Source organism: Myotis myotis, unplaced genomic scaffold, assembly GCF_014108235.1.
Source record: "Myotis myotis isolate mMyoMyo1 unplaced genomic scaffold, mMyoMyo1.p scaffold_m19_p_5, whole genome shotgun sequence".
Taxonomy (NCBI): domain Eukaryota; kingdom Metazoa; phylum Chordata; class Mammalia; order Chiroptera; family Vespertilionidae; genus Myotis; species Myotis myotis.
Genome location: NW_023416357.1, coordinates 82,817,402 through 82,837,749, shown reverse-complemented (window position 1 = coordinate 82,837,749; position 20,348 = coordinate 82,817,402). Strand labels below are relative to the sequence as shown.

Genomic DNA, 20,348 nt, shown 5'->3' with positions numbered 1-20,348 from the left:
TATTTTTAATGTTGACAAAATTGCAGGTGTTCCCCTTTTTCCTGCCCTTTGCTCACCTCCACCCACCTCTGCCTTCCTGTCCCTATTTCTCTTTAAATGATTTGCAAATATTAATTGCTGTACAGAATTGCTTTATTCTTGGATCTCCAACCTCTAGTGGGGCCAGAGCTTGCTTCTACCTACTGCCCATTGTTCTGTGGTTAGAGTCACATCAACCATTCCATCACTGCTCTGTCCTTAAAGACTCTCTTGACTTCCCTCTCAGTGAGATGAGATGGAAATGACACTACTTTAAAGCAGAAGCAAGTTGGAACCAGTTAGGGGTTCAGCCCATCCCTGAAAGCTGCCATGCACATGGAGGCGGGCCAGAGCCCATGAATGTTCATGGTGAGCCTGCTCCTGGCCACAACTGATGGCCACAACTGATGGTGTCTCTCCCAAGAATCTGAACACTGGGAGAGAGAACATGGTTGAGGACCCAGTCACCTGAGACCTGGTGCTTTAGACTCTAAAAGTTTAGAGAACTCCCCAGACTTGAGGTCTGTGAAGCCACCTGAGAGCCTTCCATGGGGAAGAGCTCCATTATGGTGCCATGGCAAGTATCCACATAGGCCACATAGGCAAAGGCTTGACCGACAGACAGCCTGAGTGATCCTCCAGGAACAGGAGAGGATGGGAGGCTTGTGAGGTGCTACCTCAAGGCCATGTCCACCCACCTCCTTATCTCACAGGAGCCTCCTAGGCTCTGATGAAGAATGAGGCTTTTTGCTCCATCTCCCTCCAAGTAGAGTTGCAGACTACAGAACAGCTTAGCGGAGTGCAGAACTGGCTCCTCAGCGACAGCATATCCCACAACTGGTGTTGCAGTCATCAACCCTTTGATTTCCACGGCATCCTTTTCTGTGTGTACAACAAGGACCACCTGGAGCTGGCACTTTTGGCTAATTTTCCTTCTGCTTTTGATGTAATAAACTGTTTGAATCAAATGGTGTTTATATCGTACTGGCTGAATCTGCCAGGCGCTGGCCCTGGGTGCTGTGTGCTTGAAGCCTTTCAGACCTTGTTTTTGGATGTGCAGCAGTTCCTTCCGTCCTAGGCCTGGGCCGGAGTGTCACCCCTCCAAAGCCACGCTCCACTCTTCTTCATCCTGCTCTGTGTCCTGGGAGGCTGGCCCTGATGGAACACAAAACTCTTTGGCTTCTGCTGGGCTCAGCTGATGGAAGGGACTGGCAGGAGATCCAAGGGCAGGAGAGGGGGTTTGAGGTATTTATTTTCCTGGTTTCCTGCCTGCTGGGCTATGGGTTAGCAGCTTCCCTCTACTTAAGCGTCCTGGCAGGTGGCTCCCTCCTTCTGTTACTCTTTCCTTGTTCCTCGGGCCTGGTGGTGAATAGTGCTGCTGCTAGCCCTGAGTACTGCACCATCCCCTGTAAGTTCTCTTAACTCTAACCAGTCCCTTCTTTAAAATGTCCTTAACTACTCTTTTGTGTGCATCTTCCTGCCTTCAGACAGACACCTATTTAATAAATTCTGTTTGGCTAGCCAGAGTTAGTGTTTGCAATCAAAAGATCTTTTAAAAAATATATATATATATATATATATATATATATAATCTTTATTGATTTCAGAGAGGAAGGGAGAGGGAGAGAGCGATAGAACATCCACGATGAGAGAGAATCACCCGTCAGCTGCCTCCTACACACCCCACACTGGGCATTGAGCCCGCAACCCAGGCATGTGCCCTTGACCAGAATCGAACCCGGGACACTTCGCGGTCTGCAGGCTGACGCTCTATCCACTGAGCCAAACTGGCTAGGGCAAGATCTTTTTTTTTAATTAAAAAATTTTTTTAAAATCAAAGACATTCTCTTATATAACCACAATGCAAATGTGTCAAAATCAGGAAATTAACATTGATAAGCACTGTTATCCAGCCTACAGACATTATTCAGATGTCACCCATTGTCCTCCTTGTCCTCTGTTATAAGATTATTTCAGGTCCAGGATCCAATCCAAGATCACTAGTTACATTTCAGTTGTCATATCTCTTTAGCTTTCCTTCATCTGGGTCAGTCTTAGTCTTTCTTTGTCCTCTCAACTTTGCCGTTTTGAAGAGATGGGACCAATTATTTTGTAGAATGTCCCTCGATTTGGGTGTGTTTAATACTTCATTTGATTCAGGTTATGCATAGATGGCAGGAATACTGCGGAAGTGATGCTACCAACTGGTTGGAGATTGTGACTTGCTCCCATATTGGCAATGTTACTTTTTTTCCCTAAAATACCTTATTGATTTCAGAGAGGAAGAGAGAGGGAGAGAGAGATAGAAACATTAATGATGAGAGAGAATCATTGATCGGCTGCCTCCTGTACGGCCTCTACTGGGGATTGAGCCCACAACCTGGGCATGTGCCCTTGACTGGAATTGAACCCAGGACCCTTTAGTCCGCAGGCCAGTGCTCTATCCACTGAGCCAAACTGGCTAGGGCTGGCAATGTTAATTTTGATCACCAAGTCCTGGACATGTCCTCCAACTTTTCCTACTGTACAGTTACTTTCCCCACTTTGTTTTAAATAAAGTAACCTGTGGAGAGATTACTTGAAGCTATGTGAATATCCTGTTTCTTATAGTAATTGATGGCTCTTGCCTGAGTCAAATTACTGCTATGATTGCCATATAGTGATTTTAAAGCAATCATTCCTTCTGCATTTATTACTTAACATTTTATTGTAAGGGCCTTTCCTTCTACTTTTATTTATTTCTGTCAATATGAATCCATGGATTCTGATTTTATTAATGAATTATAATCCATTACTATCAATTTATTTTTATGCTCAGATTGTACCAGATTTGGTCAGTGGGAGCTCCTTCAAGCTGGCTTCTGTGCCTGCCATTTTTTGGGCACATTCTTACTTCTGGCACAAGATGGTCCAGGTTACTCTCCCAGGCCCTGCCCTGGACTCAGCCATGTTGAGTCCCCTGATTCTTTTTAGTGGGAAGTGATATTAGAACCCAAGATCTGGAATCTAGGTGTGCTCATTGTCATTGAAGTGTTATTGAGAATATCCTTCCTGTGGACAGACTGGAGAAAATTGCCATTTCATATAATTCTTGCCTTTCACCATTTTATATTTGTAGCTCCTTTCTCTCACTGCAAGAAGCCTGTCTCCCGCCCTCGCTGGTTTCTCAGTAGATAGAGCGTCAGCCTGCGGACCGAAGGGTCCTGGGTTCGATTCCAGTCAAGGGCATGTACCTTGGTTGCAGGCACATCCCTAGTGGGGGCTGTGCAGGAGGCAGCTGATCAATGTTTCTCTCTCATCAATGTTTCGAACTCTCTTCCTCTCCACTCCTCTCTGTAAAAAATCAATAAAATATATTTTTAAAAAAAGCCTGGCTCTCAACAAAATATAGTTACTTCTTTGCTCAATTCTACAATACACATACACTTGTTCAGAATTACTATCATTTTACTTTTTACCCAATCCCAGAAGTTTCCCCACTTTGCTTTCTCCTGCCTCCATTAATCCATTAATCTATCATCAATGGATTTCATGTAAACCACTTATATTTCCTCTTATGATTATAATGTATAAAATAAATTGCAAAACTGCCCTTCTCTGGAACATATATTCTCAATCCATTGAGACTACTTCCTGGCAATTGTCAGTTTGGCTCAAATAAACTCACAAAAAATTCTCTACAGGCTTGAATATTTTTTACGTTGGCAGTATATAATATATAAAGGGCACTAAGAGAAAGATGGCATAAAAGTGAGCTGACTTCCAGGGCAACACATTAATATCTTCTATAATAATAAAAGCGTGATATGCTAATTAGACCGGAGGACCTTCCCCAAGAAGCTGGGGCGGGCGGAGGCGGAGGGGGCCCCGCAGCAGCAGGGGCGACTTCTCCGAGGTGGGGCCCCAGCCCTAGCACAGCACGTGCATCCGGCCTCTACTGTTATAACAGAAGTACAAATGACCAATAAGTATGAAGACATTCAACCTTAATAACAGCAGTAAAATCCCACTGTTTGCTATTAGATCGGCAAAAATGGAAAGAGAAAAAAGTGAAACCCTAACAAGAAGCGGAGAAATGCGCTCCCAGGGTCCGCCTCCCTACTCTAGCATAACGGACATCCGCCTTGGGAGGCTCCCACGGCACTGGGGCTTCCGGTGCCCCGCCTCTGCGCCCTTTAACCCCGGAAGTCGAGGCGGCCGCGACGTTGCGACAGAACCGTAAAGGCGCCCGGCAGTGGGGCATGGCGCTGTACGCGGCGGCGGCGGCGGTGCTGGCTGGTGTGGAGAGCCGCCAGGGCTCCATCAAAGGACTGGTGTACGCTAGCAGTTTCCAGGTAGCGGGATGCGGGGTTCGGGGTTCGGCTGGGCGGGAGGCTGGCCTGGGCCGGGCCCCGCCTCAGCTTGTGTCTCTCTGGCCGCGCGCAGAACGTGAAGCAGCTGTACGCGCTGGTGTGCGAGACGCAGCGCTATTCTGCGGTGCTGGACTCGGTCATCTCCAGCGCCGGCCTCCTCCGCGCCGAGAAGAAGCTTCGGCCGCACCTGGCCAAGGTGACGGGCGAGGGGGGCGAGGGGTGGGGCGGGGGCGGGCAGTGCGTCCCTCGGAACCCGGTCCGAGCTCCCTACGGGCCGCCGTGTGGCGGTAGCGCCTCTGAAATGAGGACGCGCCTCCGAGTTGGGAATTGAGGTGAGATGAAAACGCTTTAACTTCAAGCCTGTGTGAAAGAGTACACAGAGCAAAAGTCCGAAGTAGCAATGGCAGGGGCGGCTTAGGTAAAGCAAAGGGTGATGCTGACGAGGAGGAGGGCTGCGATCTTGAGCTCTGCTGGTGAGCGGAAGGCTTCAGGTTCAGATCCTCCATCTGCCATTGATTTTGTGTGATCTGCACAAGGCACCTCACTTTCACCTGTTACTGCCTCGACAGGTGGTCTGTTAGCCTTTCCAGTTCCGACGCTCTGGAGCGGGAAGGCCGGCATGCTTAGGGGTTCGTGTTTACCTCTTGGTCTCTCCATCTCCAGGTGCTGGTGTATGAGCTGTTGCTGGGAAGAGGCTTTAGAGGGGGCGGGGGCAGGTGGAAGCCCCTGCTGAACCGACACCAGGCCCGGCTGAAGGCTGAGTTGGCCCGGCTGAAGGTCCGTCGAGGTGTGAGCCGGAATGAGGACTTGTTGGAAGTGGGATGTGGGCCTGGCGCAGGTGAGCTGGGTTGTGGGGGTGGGGGCAGCCATCAGGCCCGCAAATGGCATGTTCTTGCCCGCTGATGGCTGGTTGCTTCCTAGCCTCCCAGGTGCCTCGGTTTGTGCGGGTGAACACGCTCAAGACCTGCTCTGATGATGCAATCGATTATTTCAAGAGACAAGGTTTCTCCTACCAGGGCCGGGCTTCCAGGTGAGCAGAGAACCCTGACTGGCTGCCCTGATCTCGGGAGGTGCCGGGGCCCTGGGGAAATGGACGGGGAGAGGCGGGGTGGTGGTGACGGCACTCGGGTTTTTTCCTATTTTTACAGCAGTTTCTCCATCCCCTTCCAAGGGCTGTTTTCCTCCATTCCTTAAACATTGATTGTCCTGGGAGTCCCATTGACATTCTTCTAATGCAGTGGTTCTCAACTTTGGCTGCACATTAGAATCACCTGGGAATCTTTTTAAAATCCTGATTTCTGGGCCTCATCCTCCGGAAAATCTGTTTCTTTGTTATGGGGTGAGGCCCAGAAATCAGGATTTTAAAAAGATTCCCAGGTGATTCTAATGTGCAGCCAAGGTTGAGAACCACTGTTCTAATGCCGTGGTCGGCAAACTGAGGCTCTCGAGCCGCATGCGGCTCTTTGGCCCCTTGAGTGTGGCTCTTCCTAAGCCTTAGGAGTACCCTAATTAAGTTAATAACAATGTACCTACCTATATAGTTTAAGTTTAAAAAATTTGGCTCTCAAAAGAAATTTCAATCGTTGTACTGTTGATATTTGGCTCTGTTGACTGAGTTTGCCGACCACTGTTCTAATGTATCCATCCCCCAATTTCTTCTCTAGCTTTAATTCCTAATTCTCACCTGATGATTCTTGCCCCTCAGTCTAGACTTCTCTCTTGTATTGATACCCTCAGGTTCATATCAATGCTTTACAGTCTCAGCATATGTCAGACTGAATTCATCCTCTGAACTTTGCACCTTTTTTTGTTGTTGTTCAGTAACATTTATTCAAAATTCAAGATTTAAAAGTAATTCTTCCAAAAAATATGCTTAAACAAGTTATTGGATTATTTTGCAGTATTTTTTTTTAATTGAGGTATAATTGACCTATAACATTATGTTAGTTTCAGGGGTACAGTGAAATGTATATATTTGATATTTATATATATTGCAGAATGATCACAGTAAGTCTAGTTAACATCTACCACCATACAGTTACAAAACTTTTTTTTTCTTGTGATACAAACTTTTAAGATTTGTTCTCTTAACAACTTTCGAATATGCAGTACAGTATTAACTATTCACCACACTGCACATTACATTCTCATGATTTATTTAATAATTGGAAATTTGTACCTTTTGACTCCCTTCACCCATTTTGTCCCCCAACCCCCAGATATGTTCTCTGTATCTATGAGCTCTGGGGGTTTTTTTGTTTTAGGATTCCACATATAAATGAGATCATATGGTATTTGTCTTTATCTGACTTTGCCATTAAGGTCCATCCAACTTACACTAAAAAAAAAAAAAGGAAAGAAGGAAAATGGCAAGGTATTATGACTGAATAATATTTCACTGTGTGTATGTCATATTTTCTTTAATCCATCTATTGATGGACACTTAGGCTGCTTCTATGTCTTGGCCATTGTAAATAATGCTGCAGTGAACATGGGGGTGCAAATATCTTTCAAATTAGTGCTTTCCTTGAGGTAAATACTCAAAAGTGAAATTGCTGGATCATATGGTAGTTTTGTTTTTAAATTGTTGAGGAAACTCTATATTGTTTCCCATTTGGAATTTACATTCCCACCAGCAGTGCACAAGCATTCTTTTTTCTCCACATCCTTGCCAATACTTATTTCTTGCGTGTTTTATAACACTCATTCTAGCAGGTATGAGGTGGTATCTCATTTGATTTGGGTTTCCCTGATTATTAATGATACTGAACCTTTTTTTCATGTACCTGTTGGCCATCTGTTTATCTTCTTTGGGAAAATGTCTATTATCCTGTGCCCATTTTTTAATTGGATTGTTTGTTGTTGTTGTTAGCTATTGAGTTCTTTATATATTTTGGATTTTGATTTTGATCCCTTACCAAATATATGATTTGCATATACTATTTTCTATCATTCAGTAAGTTGCACCTTCATTTTGTTGATAGTTTCCTTTGTTGTACAGAAGCTTTTTGATTTGATGTGGTCCTACTTGTTTATTTTTGTTTTTGGTGTCAAATCCAAAATATCATTACCAAGCTCCATGTCAAGGAGCTTACCGCCTGTTTTATTCTAGGAGTTTTATGATTTTTGGTCTTACATTCAAGTCTTTACTCCATTTTGAGTTGATTTTTGTATATGGTATAAGGGAATGGTCCAGTTTCATTCATTTTTTTGCATGTGACTGTCCAGTTTTCCCAACACCATTTATTGAAAAGACTGTCCTTTCCCCATTGTATATTCTTGGCACCTTTGTCATAAATTGATCACATATGTGTGGGTTTATTTCTGGGCCCTCTGTACTGTTTCATTGATCCATGTGTCTGTTTTTGTGCCAGTACCATACTGATCATTATAGTCTTGTAATATTGTGTGAAATTAGGGAGCATGCTGCCTCCAGCTTTGTTGTTTTTTCTGAAGATTGCTTTGGCTATTTGGGTCTTTTGTGGTTCTATACAAACTTTAGGATTATTTGTTTTATTTCTTTGAAAAATGCCACTGGAATTTTGATGGGGATTGCATCGAATGTGTAGATTGCTGTGGGTAATATGGACATTATAACAATACTAGAGGCCCAGTGCACGAACTTCGTGCACAGGGGAGGGGTGGAGAGGGGGGGTCTCTCCTCAACCCGGCCTGCACCCTCTTCAATCTGGGATGCCTTGGGGGATATCCAACTGCCTGCAGGATCAGGCCTAAACTGGCAGTCGGACATCCTCTTGCAATCCGGGACCGCTGATTCCTAACTGCTCACGTGCCTGCCTGGTCGCCCCTAACTGCCCTCCCCTGCTGGCCAGGTTGCCCCTAAGTGCCCTCCCCTGACGGCCTGATCCCCCTAACTGCTTTCCCCTGCCAGCCTGATTACCCCTAACTGCCTCTGTCTCAGCCCTGCCACCATGGCTTTGTCCGGAAGGATGTCCAGAAGAACATCTGGAAGATGTCTAATTAGCATATTATCCTTTTATTAGCATAGATTCTTCCAACCCATGAGCATGGAATATCTTTCATTAATATCTTTTTTTTTTTTTTTAAACATGTTTTTATTGATTTCAGAGAGGAAGGGAAAGTGATAGATAGAAACATCAATGATGAGAGAAAATCACCGACTGGCCACCTCCTGTATGCTCCCCGATGCGGGGGATCGAACCCACAACCCAGGCATGTGCCCTTGGCCGGAATCGAACCTGGGAACTTTAGTCCGCAGGCCGACGCTCTATCCACCGAGCCAAACCGGCTAGGGCTTTCATTAATATCTTATATAATTTTCAGTGTACAGGTCTTTCTCCTCCTTGGTTAAATTTATTCTGAGGTATTTTATTCTTTTTGATGCAATTATAAATGGGCTTCTTTTAAAATTTCTGATAGTTCATTATTAGTGTGTTGAAATGCACCATATTTTTGCATATTGATATTGCATCCTGCAACTTTACTGATCTTGTTTACTAACTCTAAGAGGTTTTTGGTGGAGTCTTTAGGGTTTTCTATATATATGTCATTTGCAAATAATGACAATTTTACGTCTTCCTTTCCAATTTAGATGCCTTTATTTTCTTGCCTAATTGCTCTGGCTAGGACTTCCAATACTGTTGTTTAAAAGTAGCCTTGTCTTGTTCCTGATCTTGGAGGAAAAGCTTTCAGCTTTTCACCATTGATATGATATTAGCTGTGGGCTTGTCCTATATGGCCTTTATTATGTAGAAGTACATTTCTTCTATACCAACTTTATTTAGAGTTTTTGTGATAAATCCTTCATTTTTAAAAAAATGTATTTTTATTGATTTCGGAGAGGAAGGGAGAGGGAGAGAGAGATAGAAACACCAATGACAAGAGGATCATTGATTGGCTGCCTCCTGCACGGCCCCCACAGGGTATCAAACCTGCAACCCGGGCATGTGCCCTTGACCGGAATTGAACCCAGGACCCTTCAGTTCGCAGGCCAATGCTCTATCCACTGAGCAAGACTGGCTAGGGCAAGCCTTCATTTTCTTAATGTGCTGTATCACATTGATTACTTTGAACCATCCTTGTATCCCTGAACTTTGCACCTTCTGCATTCCCTATTTTAACCTAGCAGATATAATTATGCACTCATTTGATCAAACCAGACACTGAGTCATCCTAGATGCTTTCTTCCTCTCCCTCCAGTCACTCACTACTCTGCCTTCAGCATTTTTCTCAAATCTGCACCTTTCTTTTTGTCCTTCTGGACATTACCTAGGTTTAGGCACTCATCCTGATTTGGCTGCCGAAAGATCTGAAACCATATCCGATGTGTTACTTCCTGCTGAAAACCCCCTCTTGACTCTCCATTGTACTGTCCCCCCTGCTTCCTCTCCAGGCCCATCTGCCATGCCACTCTGTGCACCTGTTGTTCCCACAGTGATTGCCACTCTCTGCTCTGACGCTTTCCCACCTCTCCCTGTCCTTTGACAGCTCTGGGAAGCGCCTTTGCCCCTCCCCCACATCTGTTTTAGGTGTTCCCCCTTCTGCTTGGAGCATGTTGCTTAGAAACCAGGGAGGTAGAGTAGAGAATGGCTGTGTGTGGGTTTGAATTCCCGCTCTGCTGCTTGATAGCTTTCTGAACTGGGACACTATTCTCTAGGCCTGTTTCTATGTGGGTCAGGGTGGAGTGGACAGTGCTCCTTTACAGAGTTTAGTGAATGTGGTTTTCATCTTAGCTTCTCACATTACTAACTCATCCATCAGGAGTCAGCTCAATACTTATCTACCCTACATCTACCCTTCCCTGTCCAATTCCCCCCAAAATAACTTCTCCTTAAGGTTGTTTTAGCAGTAATGGCTAGCATTTATTGAGTGCCTAATTTGTGCCATATATTTTTCTAAGTACTAGGTGTAGCTTTTAATAACAGCGGATTTTGTAATCAAAGGAAACACACTAATTTCAAGAGAAACATCAAAAGTGCTTTATTCAAAGTAATGTCCATCGCTAGCTACACATTTCCCCATTTTTCAGGTAATTTGTGGATACCGTCCCAATAGAACTTTTCTTGTTTTGAGGCAAACCATTCCGAGACCCAATTTTCCACTTCTTTATATGTTTTGAAGTGCTGCTCAGAAAGTGCATGTGCCATTGATCGGAACAAGTGGTAATCTGAAGGAGCAGTCTGGTGAATACAGCAGTGGGTTAATAATTCCCAGGCAAGATCTTTTAATGTTTTTAGCTGGGTTTGAAGTGTGTGATGATGCGTCATTATGAAACAAAATTACCCTGCCGTGTTTTCTGGCCTATTCTAGTCGTTTCGCAATCAAAGCATGGTTCAAATTGATTATTTGTTGTCGGTAGTGATCAGTATTCACGGTTTCACCTGGTTTTAGAAGCTCATAATACACCACACCTTCCTGATCCCACCAAACGCAGAGCATTGTCTTCTTTCCAAAACGATTTGGCCTTGCAGTCGATGTTGATGGTTGACCTGGATCAACCCCATCATCTGTGCATTTGGGATTTTCAAAATAAATCCACTTTTCATTGCCAGTCACAATTTGATGCAAAAAAGACTTTCTTTCGTGCCATTGAAGCAACACTTTACTGATGACTTTTCGGTTTTCCATTTGTCTTTCGTTCAGTTATGTGGCACCCATTTTCCTTCCTTTAAAACAGTGGTTCTCAACCTTGTGGCCCTTTAAATACATTTCCTCATGTTGTGACCCAACCATAAAATCATTTTCGTCGCTACTTCTTAACTGTGATGTTGCTACTGTTATGAATCGTAATGTAAATATCTGATATGCAGGATGGTCTTAGGCGACCCCTGTGAAAGGGTCGTTCAACCGCCAAAGGGGTCGCGACCCACAGGTTGAGAACCGCTGCTTTAAAATCTTTCCCGTTTCTTGTAAACGATTGGACATTGTTTGCCGAGCAACGTTTAATCTTTCTGCAAGTTGTTTTTGAGTTTGACACGCATCTTCATCCAATAATGCTTGTAATTGTTGGTCTTCAAACTTTTTCGGTTGACCTGGACGTTCTTTGTCTTTCACATTGAAATCATCACTTTTAAAGCATTTAAACCAGCGTTCACAAGTATCTTGAGATGGAGCATGTTCACCATAAGCTTCCCGAAGTATATGATAACTTTCAGCAGCACTTCAAAATAAAGTAATGGATTAAAACTTCCCGCAAGTGCTCTTTTTTTGGCATGAAATTCGACACTTTTTAAAAAATATATATTTTATTGATATTTTACAGAGAGGAAGGGAGAGGGATAGAGAGTCAGAAGCATCGCTGAGAGAGAAACATCGATCAGCTGCCTCCTGCACACTCCCCACTGGGGATGTGCCCGCAACCAAGGTACATGCCCTTGACCGGAATCGAACCTGGGACCCTTCAGTCCGCAGGCTGACGCTCTATCCACTGAGCCAAACCGGTTAGGGCTGAAATTCGACACTTTTAAGTGTAAAAATATCTATAATGTTAACACCTTCAGCAAATTTGACATATGAAGGTTTGAAGCTTGTTGTCAATACAACAAAATAGCGTACATATCAAATTGCATATATATCAACATATGTGTAACTCCATCTATTGAAAAAAAATCTGCATTATTAACCAGTACACCTAGTATTTCACATGCATTAACTTAATCTTCACAGCTATTTTATGAAAGTGTAAACAGCCTGAGATAAGGGCACTTGCTCCTGCTTCCACTGCTGGTAAATGGCTGAGGTGGGATCCTGAAACCAGAGTCTGGTCTGAGAACCCAGACTCTGTCTTATTATCCTGTTTAGTTCAGCCTTAAACATTTATTGCATGAATGAAGTTAACATGTTAGGTAACATGTAAAATGCCCAGCCTGGTGCCTTGCATGGGACAATTAAAAAAAATGTTGAATGAATGGTTCTTGTTCCCTGACAGCCTTGAGGACCTAAGGGCCCTCAAAGGGAAGTGTTTTCTTCTGGATCCCTTGTTGCCAGAGCTGCTTGTGTTTCCTGCCCAAACAGATCTGCATGAACATCCACTGTACCAAGCAGGCCACCTCATCTTACAAGACAAGGTAGGGAAGGTGGGTGGAAAAGGAAAGAATGTGTAGAAGTGACCAGCTTGGAGTCTGTTCACCCAGCAGTTGTGCTTTGCCCTGCCAGGCTAGCTGTCTCCCAGCCATGCTGCTGGCCCCGCCCCCAGGTTCCCATGTCATCGATGCGTGTGCTGCCCCAGGCAATAAGACCAGTCACTTGGCTGCTCTTCTGAAGAACCAAGGGTGAGTGCCATGGTCAGACAAAGGGAGGGAATGGGGTCGGATCCTTTAGCTGGTGAGAAATAAGGAACTCGTTTTCCCAGTAGGTCTGAAGGCTGAAAGGAAGATTTTCCTTTAAATATTTCCTTCTGGACTTAGAGCAGTTCCTGGTATAGCCCCAAACTAAGCTTCCCAGTGGGTTGCAGGTGTGAGAAGTGAATTCCTTAGTCCTTTCAGGCTGTGTAAATGTTATCTTCTGCATGTCCCAACTTCATGTCCATTAGATGGTGTATAAACTCAGTTAACCTCAACTCTGGCCTTGTCTGTAGGAAGATCTTTGCCTTTGACCTGGATGCCAAGCGGTTGGCGTCTATGGCTACTCTGCTGGCCCGGGCTGGAGTCTCGTGCTGCCAGCTAGCCGAAGAGGACTTTCTGGCAGTTTCACCCTCAGACCAGCGTTATCGTCAGGTCCAGTACATTTTGCTGGATCCTTCCTGTAGTGGCTCTGGTGAGATGGGGAGAATTCATAGCCTAGGGACCAACAGATCAAGAGCAGCCTTAGAGTGGAAGTGGTAGCAGTTCATTTAGGTCTTGGCTTTCTTTAGTTCTGACTCAAATTGTCTTGTGACCCTGGGCAAATGTTGTCATTTATAAAGTGGGGATTTCAGTATGAAACAAGGCAATTTAATTAAAACACTCTTTTCCCTAGGTATGTTGACTAGACAGCTGGAGGAGCCTGGGACAGGTTTACCTAGCAAGGAACGTTTGCGTGCCTTGGCAGGGTTCCAGCAGCGAGCTCTGTGCCATGCGCTCACTTTCCCCTCCCTGCAGCGCCTGGTCTACTCCACGTGTTCCCTTTGTCAAGAGGAGAATGAAGATGTGGTACAGGAGGCCCTTCAGCAGAGTTCAGGAACCTTTAGGTAGTTGGCTTTCTACTAGGGTCTTGGGGAGGGGAGAGGACTGCTCTCTTTTACCTAGAAGTCTGTGTGCTCTTCTCCACAGGTTAGCTCCTGTCATACCCTCCTGGCCCCACCGAGGCCTTAACACTTTCCCAGGGGCAGAACACTGTCTTCGAGCCTCCCCTGAGACCACACTCACTGGTGGCTTCTTCATTGCTGTACTTGAACGGGTAGAGGTGCCAAGGTGAGCAGGGGGCCTGCTGGGAAGATGATAGAAGATTGGGACACATCTAACTTATACTTTTCTTCTAGCTCAGTCTCACAGACCGAAGTGTCAGCACCAGAACTTAGGTCCAGCCCTAGCCCAGCTCTGAAGAAAAAGAGGCGGCGGCGAAATGCAGCAGCTGCCCCTAGCATGCTACTTTGCACAAAGCAGGTGCTCAGAACTTTGACTTCTTGGGTGGAGGAAGGGATGACACTGGTTCTCCCTTCGGCTTAGCTTTGGGCCCTCAGCCCCAGGCATCAGTTTAGTTTTTGAAAGGTTCTTTTCTTTTTGTTGCTATAGGAAGGAAATTGATAGCCCTGTTTCTCCAGCTGGGAAGACAGAACGGATTGCCTCGTCTTTTTCGTACCTTCCCAGAGCCATGTTCTTGCTGTTGCGAGAAGTGCTACCCACAAAAATAAAAGGCAGGACATGGTCTACGATAGATCACAGTTTTTTTTTATTCTTAATGACATAAGCAAGGAGAAAAATCTCACATTCATACTAAAAATTCCAACTAGACTCACAGGAATTAAGTCTATTTGTAATGGAAAGTCCCAGCCTCCCGTTCCTGTCCAGTGCACGTACATGTACACACACACACACACACACTCACACTCAGGCTGTGCCAGGACGCCCTCTTCAGGGGGTTCCTGGACCAACTGTCCTGCCTGTGGAACTGAGGTAAACTAGCTTAGAGTACTAAAACTAAGAGGGTTGTCTACCTTACATAAGGTATAGGTAGAAGCTTGATTTCTAGGCCCGTGCCCCACCACACCCCTCCAATTCTAGTAGGTATTTGAAACTTGAGGTTCAGGCTCCCTCCTCAGCTCCACAGACAGTTAAGTATTAACAGAGCTCTTCTAAGGGGTGGGGAGCAGTCAGTCCCCTGCCACAAAACTTTCAACCTCAGTCACAAAAAAGTGAGGGGGACTAGTTACATCTACATCACATTATTTATAAAAAAAAAGAATTACATTTTACATAATGTGTCCAGAAGGAGCTCTAGTCACCCCAGGAAAGCTGCCTGGGACAGCACTAGAGCCTCTTCTTCACACAGGCATAACTTAACTATACAGCTAATTCCTAATCAACAGCATTTATACTTAACCACCTCAATGAACCAAGCTTGAAGGAATTTAAAAGGCAATTTAGCTTAAATACAAAAATAAATTTTTATTTTGTTAAAAAATGTTTAAATATTTTTTCTTTTAATTTAGACACACGCATTCATACTTCTCCCGAAGAGGATGGGCATGGCAGCAAGGCTCTTAGGCCTGGGGCATGTGGCTTTGAAACAAAGAAAAGAAGGGTTGAGGGGAGAGGGGGTGGCGACTAAGAATTTGAAAGTGTGGCTCATTAACTTAGGTTTTCTAACATATACTAGGGGTGTTCTAGCCTCCTGTGAGGTCAGGTAGGTAGGAGAGAGAAACAGCAGAGGGAAGAGACGAGGTTTTTGCTTCCCCTTGGCCCTATCCTCCTGGGCTGCCAGCCCTTAAAGTCAAAACACCATTTGAAAATTCAGGAGTTGGCACTTGTAGCCGTAAAGTGGTGCTACGTTCCACATTCAATTAGCTAAGTCCCAGAAACTTGAAACAGGTAAGTCCGGCACTACCAACATGCCGCCACTCATACAATTCAATTCTTCCTCCAAACTCGATTCAAAGAGAAATAGACATGAGCATCAGACAAAGTAACACAGGACAAGGCTTTAAACATACAGTGCCAGAGAGGCAGGCGTGCCCAATGAGGCCAGCAGGGACAGTGGGTGAGGAGGCAGCTGAAAGCAGCGGTGGGCATCCTGTCTGCTCCAAGAGCTTTCCTCCCTGGAGTGAGGGAATCACCCCTGGATCTGCCAGGCTAACAGTCTTGAGCCGCCAAGCTTTTAGGGGCTGAACTGCCAGACAGGATTAGGGACAAAACACTGACTCAGACTTGGCAAGAGGAAGTGAAATAGCAGGAGCAGCATCCACTGGGGTCTTCAAGGCAAAGCTTGATTCAAGATCATTTAAAAAGCAATAGATCCTGCAAGGAACCAGTGAGGGACAAAGCAAGAAATGGGGAAACAGTCCCCTAAAGGGACCAGAGAACCACTTTTTATAGCCAAGCCAAGCAAGGTAAAGCTTTAGGGATAATCCATTTCCCCCAATCCCATTAAATGCATACCAGAGAGAGAGAGGTGGGCAGGGCTCTACCTACTACCCTCCAGCAAAGATGGCTCGCTGGGGAAAGGGTGGGAAGGAAGGCTGCCTGACTAAGCTTATATACTAAACAAGTGAGGGAAGTAAGTGGACAGTATGTACAGCTGTTTCTTTAGTTCTCTCCAGCCTCACCAGTGGAACTGTTCAAGTAAAGGTATCAGGCTTCTGCCCTGCCACATCCTGCCTCCCCCTCCCCCAAGAGGCCTGAGGCTTCCGCTTCCTCTGAGAGGGAAATGGCCCCCAGGGCTGCTACTACCTCCCTGGTGGCTGAAGCCAGGTTTGCTTTATGGAACTAGATGGGTTAGAGGCTCTTCCTAGCAGGTACCAAGGTCCAGATTTGGGTAAGGGGTGGGTGGAATGGAGGCAAGGGACAAACACTATTTCTTGCGGGTGTGCTGCCTTCGGGCCTGCAGTCGCTGTCGAGCCCCTGGGGTCTTGGATCCTGCACCAATGGAAAATGAAGGGGCCGCCGATCCTGGAAAGATTCAACAAAATCTCATCAGGGCAGCTGCTACCTGAAAGCATTTCTTTGGTTGCCCCAATCTCTGGGAAGTTAGGCCAACAGGACTGTGGGTGCTTGAAGAGGGGGGGCTTCCAAAGCTGTATCAATTGCGCTGGGAGAGAGGCCTATTGAAAAGGCAAAACCCCGAATCACAGATAGTCTGGGAGAGGCCCAGAAGACAATTTTACCTGGCTTTCCAGGGATCCAGGAAACTCAGCCCCAAAAGGCTCCTCTGCTGTCTGCCGCCAACTCCAAACCTTGGTTGTGCTGGACTCTCAATCTGGCCACATCTTTCTCATGCTTTCAGCCTGACTTTCCGGAGAAGGCCTCAGAGAGCCAGGAAGCTACCAGCCCACCCCACCCTACTCCCTCTTCAGAGAAGAATAAGCAGGCCATGCTGGCAACAGAGAGACTTGCCAAGCTTACCGAAAGGTCCGACGCCAACAAAGCCTTGAGTGGGTGTTGAGGAAGCCCCAAAGGAGAGGCTGCTTCCTGATGTGCCCACTCCAGGGGCAGAGGTGTTCTGACCAAAGGTGGGTGTGGAGGTGCCTAGAATGAAGAAAAAGCAGAGAACTGTAGAGACTAGGCCAGTGAGCAGAGGGTATCAAAGCAGATGGTAATGAACCTTGCAGAGATCTCTCTGTATGGGCATTCCCCACAGGACATCTTAGCTCTGGTTCAGCCACCAAAAGGACTAGGTTACCTCCCTTCTTCTATCAGGACTAATCATGTTATTCCTCTTCTCCCTGTTAAACAGGTTGGGTTTTACCAGTTATACCCTCCCCTCCAGAAACCAGAGCCTTCTACCAAACTCACCACTCCAGTCCACCCTGTAGGTTGCCTAATCTGCCCATGGGGTCGGTCATCAGCAAACTCCCTTGCCCTCCCTCACTGAATCCTGATGCTCAGTAGTGACGCTGTTTTCTCTACAGCCCCTTTCAGGGAAGGCTGCATTCTCTCACATGTACTTGTCTCAGCCCAATGTGGCATAAGTATCTTTCTTGATCCCTGAGGCCCAGACCTTGCTACCCCAATCTATTCCTCTATCCAACCTCCACCACCTACACCTATCACCACCAGGAACTGTTCTAGCTCCCCTATCTTAACTGCAACTACTGTACTTTTTCCAGCTGTTTCTAGTAGTCCTGCATTTCCTTAATCTCATCAAGACCTCCAAGTTCACTGCCCCTCCTGCTATATTTGCTTGAGTTTAAACAGGTTGGGTTTTACCAGCTACCTACTTATTTTAGATCTATACCTCAACAACTGAAAGTTGCTAGGGAAAAACAGTGCTAACTGGTCTCACTTTAAATTCATAACTACAATTTTCCAGCCCTCAAATTGCACGGCAGTTAGTTGTATTACTTTCTCATTACCTTCCTTTTCACTCTCCAAAATGACTATTTAAGAGGCTCTCCTCTGTACACATTTCACTGTAATCCACTCCCCAAGATCTCTCATATTTAATGAAGAAAATAGAAACTATCAGGATCAAAACTTCTAATTTATCTTTCATATGGCAAGTAAAATCACTTCATTCTTCTGCTTGAAATTCTACAGTGATTTCCCTTAGTACTTAAAATCCAAACATTTAAACCCTGGCCATGGATGATCTTCAATTCTGCCTACCTCTCAACCTCTTTTCATACCATCTACACTTTTAAACTTCTAGCCACACCTTGCTTTTATCTGTTCATACCAGGCTTGTTTCTGCCTTTGGGCCTTTGAGCTCTCCCTGTGCCTGCAAAGCTCTCTCACACACACCTACCCACCTGCATTTGCAACCACTTTGTCACAAATATAGTCTTGGCTTAAATTTATTTCGTCAGAAAGGCCTTCCTTGATTACCTAATTAGCTCCTCTACAGTCGGTAATTACGTATTTTATCAAGACATTGTTATCTGACATATATATTTAAGCCTGTCTTTTCACAACCATAATATAAAGCCCCATAAGAGTGGAGACTATGCTGGCACTTAAAACAGTGGCCGGCACAGCACACCACATCAACTCCTAGTCTCACCTCCAAACACAGGCTTGCTCTCAGGCGTGCTGGCCACATTGAAGGCAAAGGGTGTGCTCTGGCTGGGTGCGCCCAGTGTGTTCTGACTCAAGCCTCCCCCAAAGGGGGCTGTGTTGCCAGTGGTCCCACTCTGTCCTCCTCCAAAGTTGAACGCTCCAGAGGTAGAGCTTGTGCCTGGGGTAGCCACATTGATCCCAAAACCCCCACTGCCAGCTGGGGCTGCTGAGCCCCCGAATGTGAAGGGCGATGGTGCTGTGCTGCCAAACACTGAACTACTGGTCCCGCTGCTGCTGGTCTGGGTTGTAGCTCCAAAGCCAGAAGTGGTGGCTGCACCAAAGGAGAAGGCAGCTGTGGTGCTGCCAAAGGCTGGCTGGGTGCTGGCAGGGGTGCCAAAGGCAGAGGCTGTGGGTTTCAAACCACCAAAAGCTGACTGCGCAGTGTTGCCAAAGGCTGGCTGGGTTGGGGTTGGTGCTGGAGTTGCAGTTGGGGCTGGGGCTGCAGAGTTTCCAAAAGTGAAAGAGTTGCCAAAGCTGGGGGCAAGGGTTGGCTTGGTAGCTCCCTGTTGCTGCCCATCAGTGGCCCCAAAAGGCTGGGGGTTGGCTCCCGGATATGATGGGAGAGGGGCCTTGGTACTTGAGCCAAAGGGAATGTTGAATGTTGGGGTGGTAGAGCTACTGAATGTCAGGGTAGGCTGGCTGGTCGTGACCGGGGCTGAGGTTGTAAGGGTGCTGCCAAAACCACTAAAGCCAGCGGTGCTGCTGTTGGTGGCTGCCTGCACGGCACTGGGTAGGGACTGGCCAAAGGTGGTGGTGGTTGTCGTCGTTGTTGAAGTAGGAATGGCAGAAAGCTTGCCAAACTGAAATATGGAGCCTATGGCTGGGGTAAAGCTGGCACCAGCGGCAGGGGGATTCCCGAAGAGGAAAGGCTGGGAGGTGGAAGTGGTGGTGCTAGTCATGCTGTTCATGGTGCTGGTCACATTGCTCACACCAAAGCCAAAAGTAGGCTTCAAAGCTGAGTCGGCAGAGGTGCTGGCTGTGGTCGCAGAAGCCACTGTTGAGGTGGCACTGGCCTGGCCAGTGAAGAGAGGGGCGTTTGTGGTTGTGGCTGCAGTAGTTGTCTGATTGAAGGAGAAGGGAGTTGACAAGGACACAGATGTAGGTGGCCCCATGCTGCCAAAAATAGGCTTGAAAGTGATGGGTGAGGTGCTGGTAGTTGTGGGAAGGGCAGAGCTAAAAGATGCTGTGGTTGTGACCTTGGAAGGGCTACATGGCAAGGGGCCCTCATTCTCACTTTTAGGTGGGGCCTCAAAAATGGGCTTGAACATGGGAGATGCTGAAGACACAGCAGCAGCTGCAGAGGCAGGAGGGTTAGCAGGGGGAGTGCTCAGCATTCCAAACAGAAGACTTGGCTTGGGGCTGGGGGCTGGGGCAGACAGGGCCTGGGATGGGGCAGATGCCTCAGCCTGAGGTGACTTGGTGGTGTCAGTGACTGGTATGGAAGAAGTAGGGGACAGCGCCAAGAAAGATACTGTGGGTTTGGAGTCTGAGGAGGTGCCTGGAAGGGGCGCTGACTGTGAAGAGCCAAGAGGGCCCAGAAGGCTGGGTGTCTTCGGAGGCGAATGGGCCACAGGAGTTGCCACTCCAGCTGAATCATCTGGGGAGAAGAGTAGAGAAAGTGAATTCTGAATATCTAAAACACGATGAGAGTCAATGCTTTTGTATCCTCCTTGTGCCCAGCACAGTGCTGGGGATTTAAGGGTCAGTCAACAAATACGACTAAATCTATACCACAGCCCTTAAAGCATTCATTACCTAAAAATCAAGGAAGTGTTCGTTATTTCCACTTTTCATAGGTCTTAAGGAA

At 46.3% G+C, this 20,348-nt stretch overlaps 2 protein-coding genes across 4 annotated transcripts in view; one reads left to right on the top strand and one right to left on the bottom strand.

The window, feature by feature from the left end:
* Positions 1 to 4,216: 4,216 nt before the first annotated feature.
* On the top strand, positions 4,217 to 14,199 carry NSUN5 (NOP2/Sun RNA methyltransferase 5). 2 transcript variants are annotated; one of them, XM_036308115.1, is made up of 11 exons: positions 4,217 to 4,352; positions 4,444 to 4,566; positions 5,034 to 5,208; positions 5,292 to 5,400; positions 12,280 to 12,418; positions 12,507 to 12,622; positions 12,928 to 13,066; positions 13,430 to 13,518; positions 13,601 to 13,741; positions 13,810 to 13,933; positions 14,063 to 14,199. In XM_036308115.1, the coding sequence occupies exons 1-11, from the start codon at positions 4,260 to 4,262 to the stop codon at positions 14,072 to 14,074; spliced, it is 1,260 nt and encodes a 419-aa protein (XP_036164008.1). In that variant the 5' UTR covers positions 4,217 to 4,259; the 3' UTR covers positions 14,075 to 14,199. The 2 variants fall into 2 exon arrangements, with proteins under 2 accessions (XP_036164008.1, XP_036164007.1); XM_036308114.1 differs by having other exon boundaries at positions 12,928 to 13,106; positions 13,308 to 13,518.
* POM121C (POM121 transmembrane nucleoporin C) overlaps positions 14,198 to 20,348 on the bottom strand; it is a 26,495-nt gene continuing 20,344 nt past the window's right edge. The window contains exons 11-13 of one of the 2 annotated variants that reach the window (XM_036308113.1): positions 18,486 to 20,138; positions 16,889 to 17,011; positions 14,198 to 16,587 (exon numbers count right to left, since the gene is read on the bottom strand). In XM_036308113.1, coding sequence (XP_036164006.1) covers positions 16,514 to 16,587; positions 16,889 to 17,011; positions 18,486 to 20,138 — 1,850 coding nt within the window. In that variant the 3' untranslated portion in view covers positions 14,198 to 16,513. The remainder of the gene's footprint in view (positions 16,588 to 16,888; positions 17,012 to 18,485; positions 20,139 to 20,348) is intronic. The other variant, XM_036308112.1, reaches the window with a different exon arrangement.

What these genes read in the sequence shown, in the direction of transcription:
- NSUN5 (XM_036308114.1), top strand. Translation starts at nt 4,260, where the DNA reads ATGGCGCTGTACGCGGCGGCGGCGGCGGTGCTGGCTGGTGTGGAGAGC. An exon ending in GGGATGTGGGCCTGGCGCAG is followed by an intron (nt 5,209 to 5,291) that starts GTGAGCTGGGTT and finishes GTTGCTTCCTAG; the next exon opens with CCTCCCAGGTGCCTCGGTTT. An exon ending in TACCAGGGCCGGGCTTCCAG is followed by an intron (nt 5,401 to 12,279) that starts GTGAGCAGAGAA and finishes GTTCCCTGACAG; the next exon opens with CCTTGAGGACCTAAGGGCCC.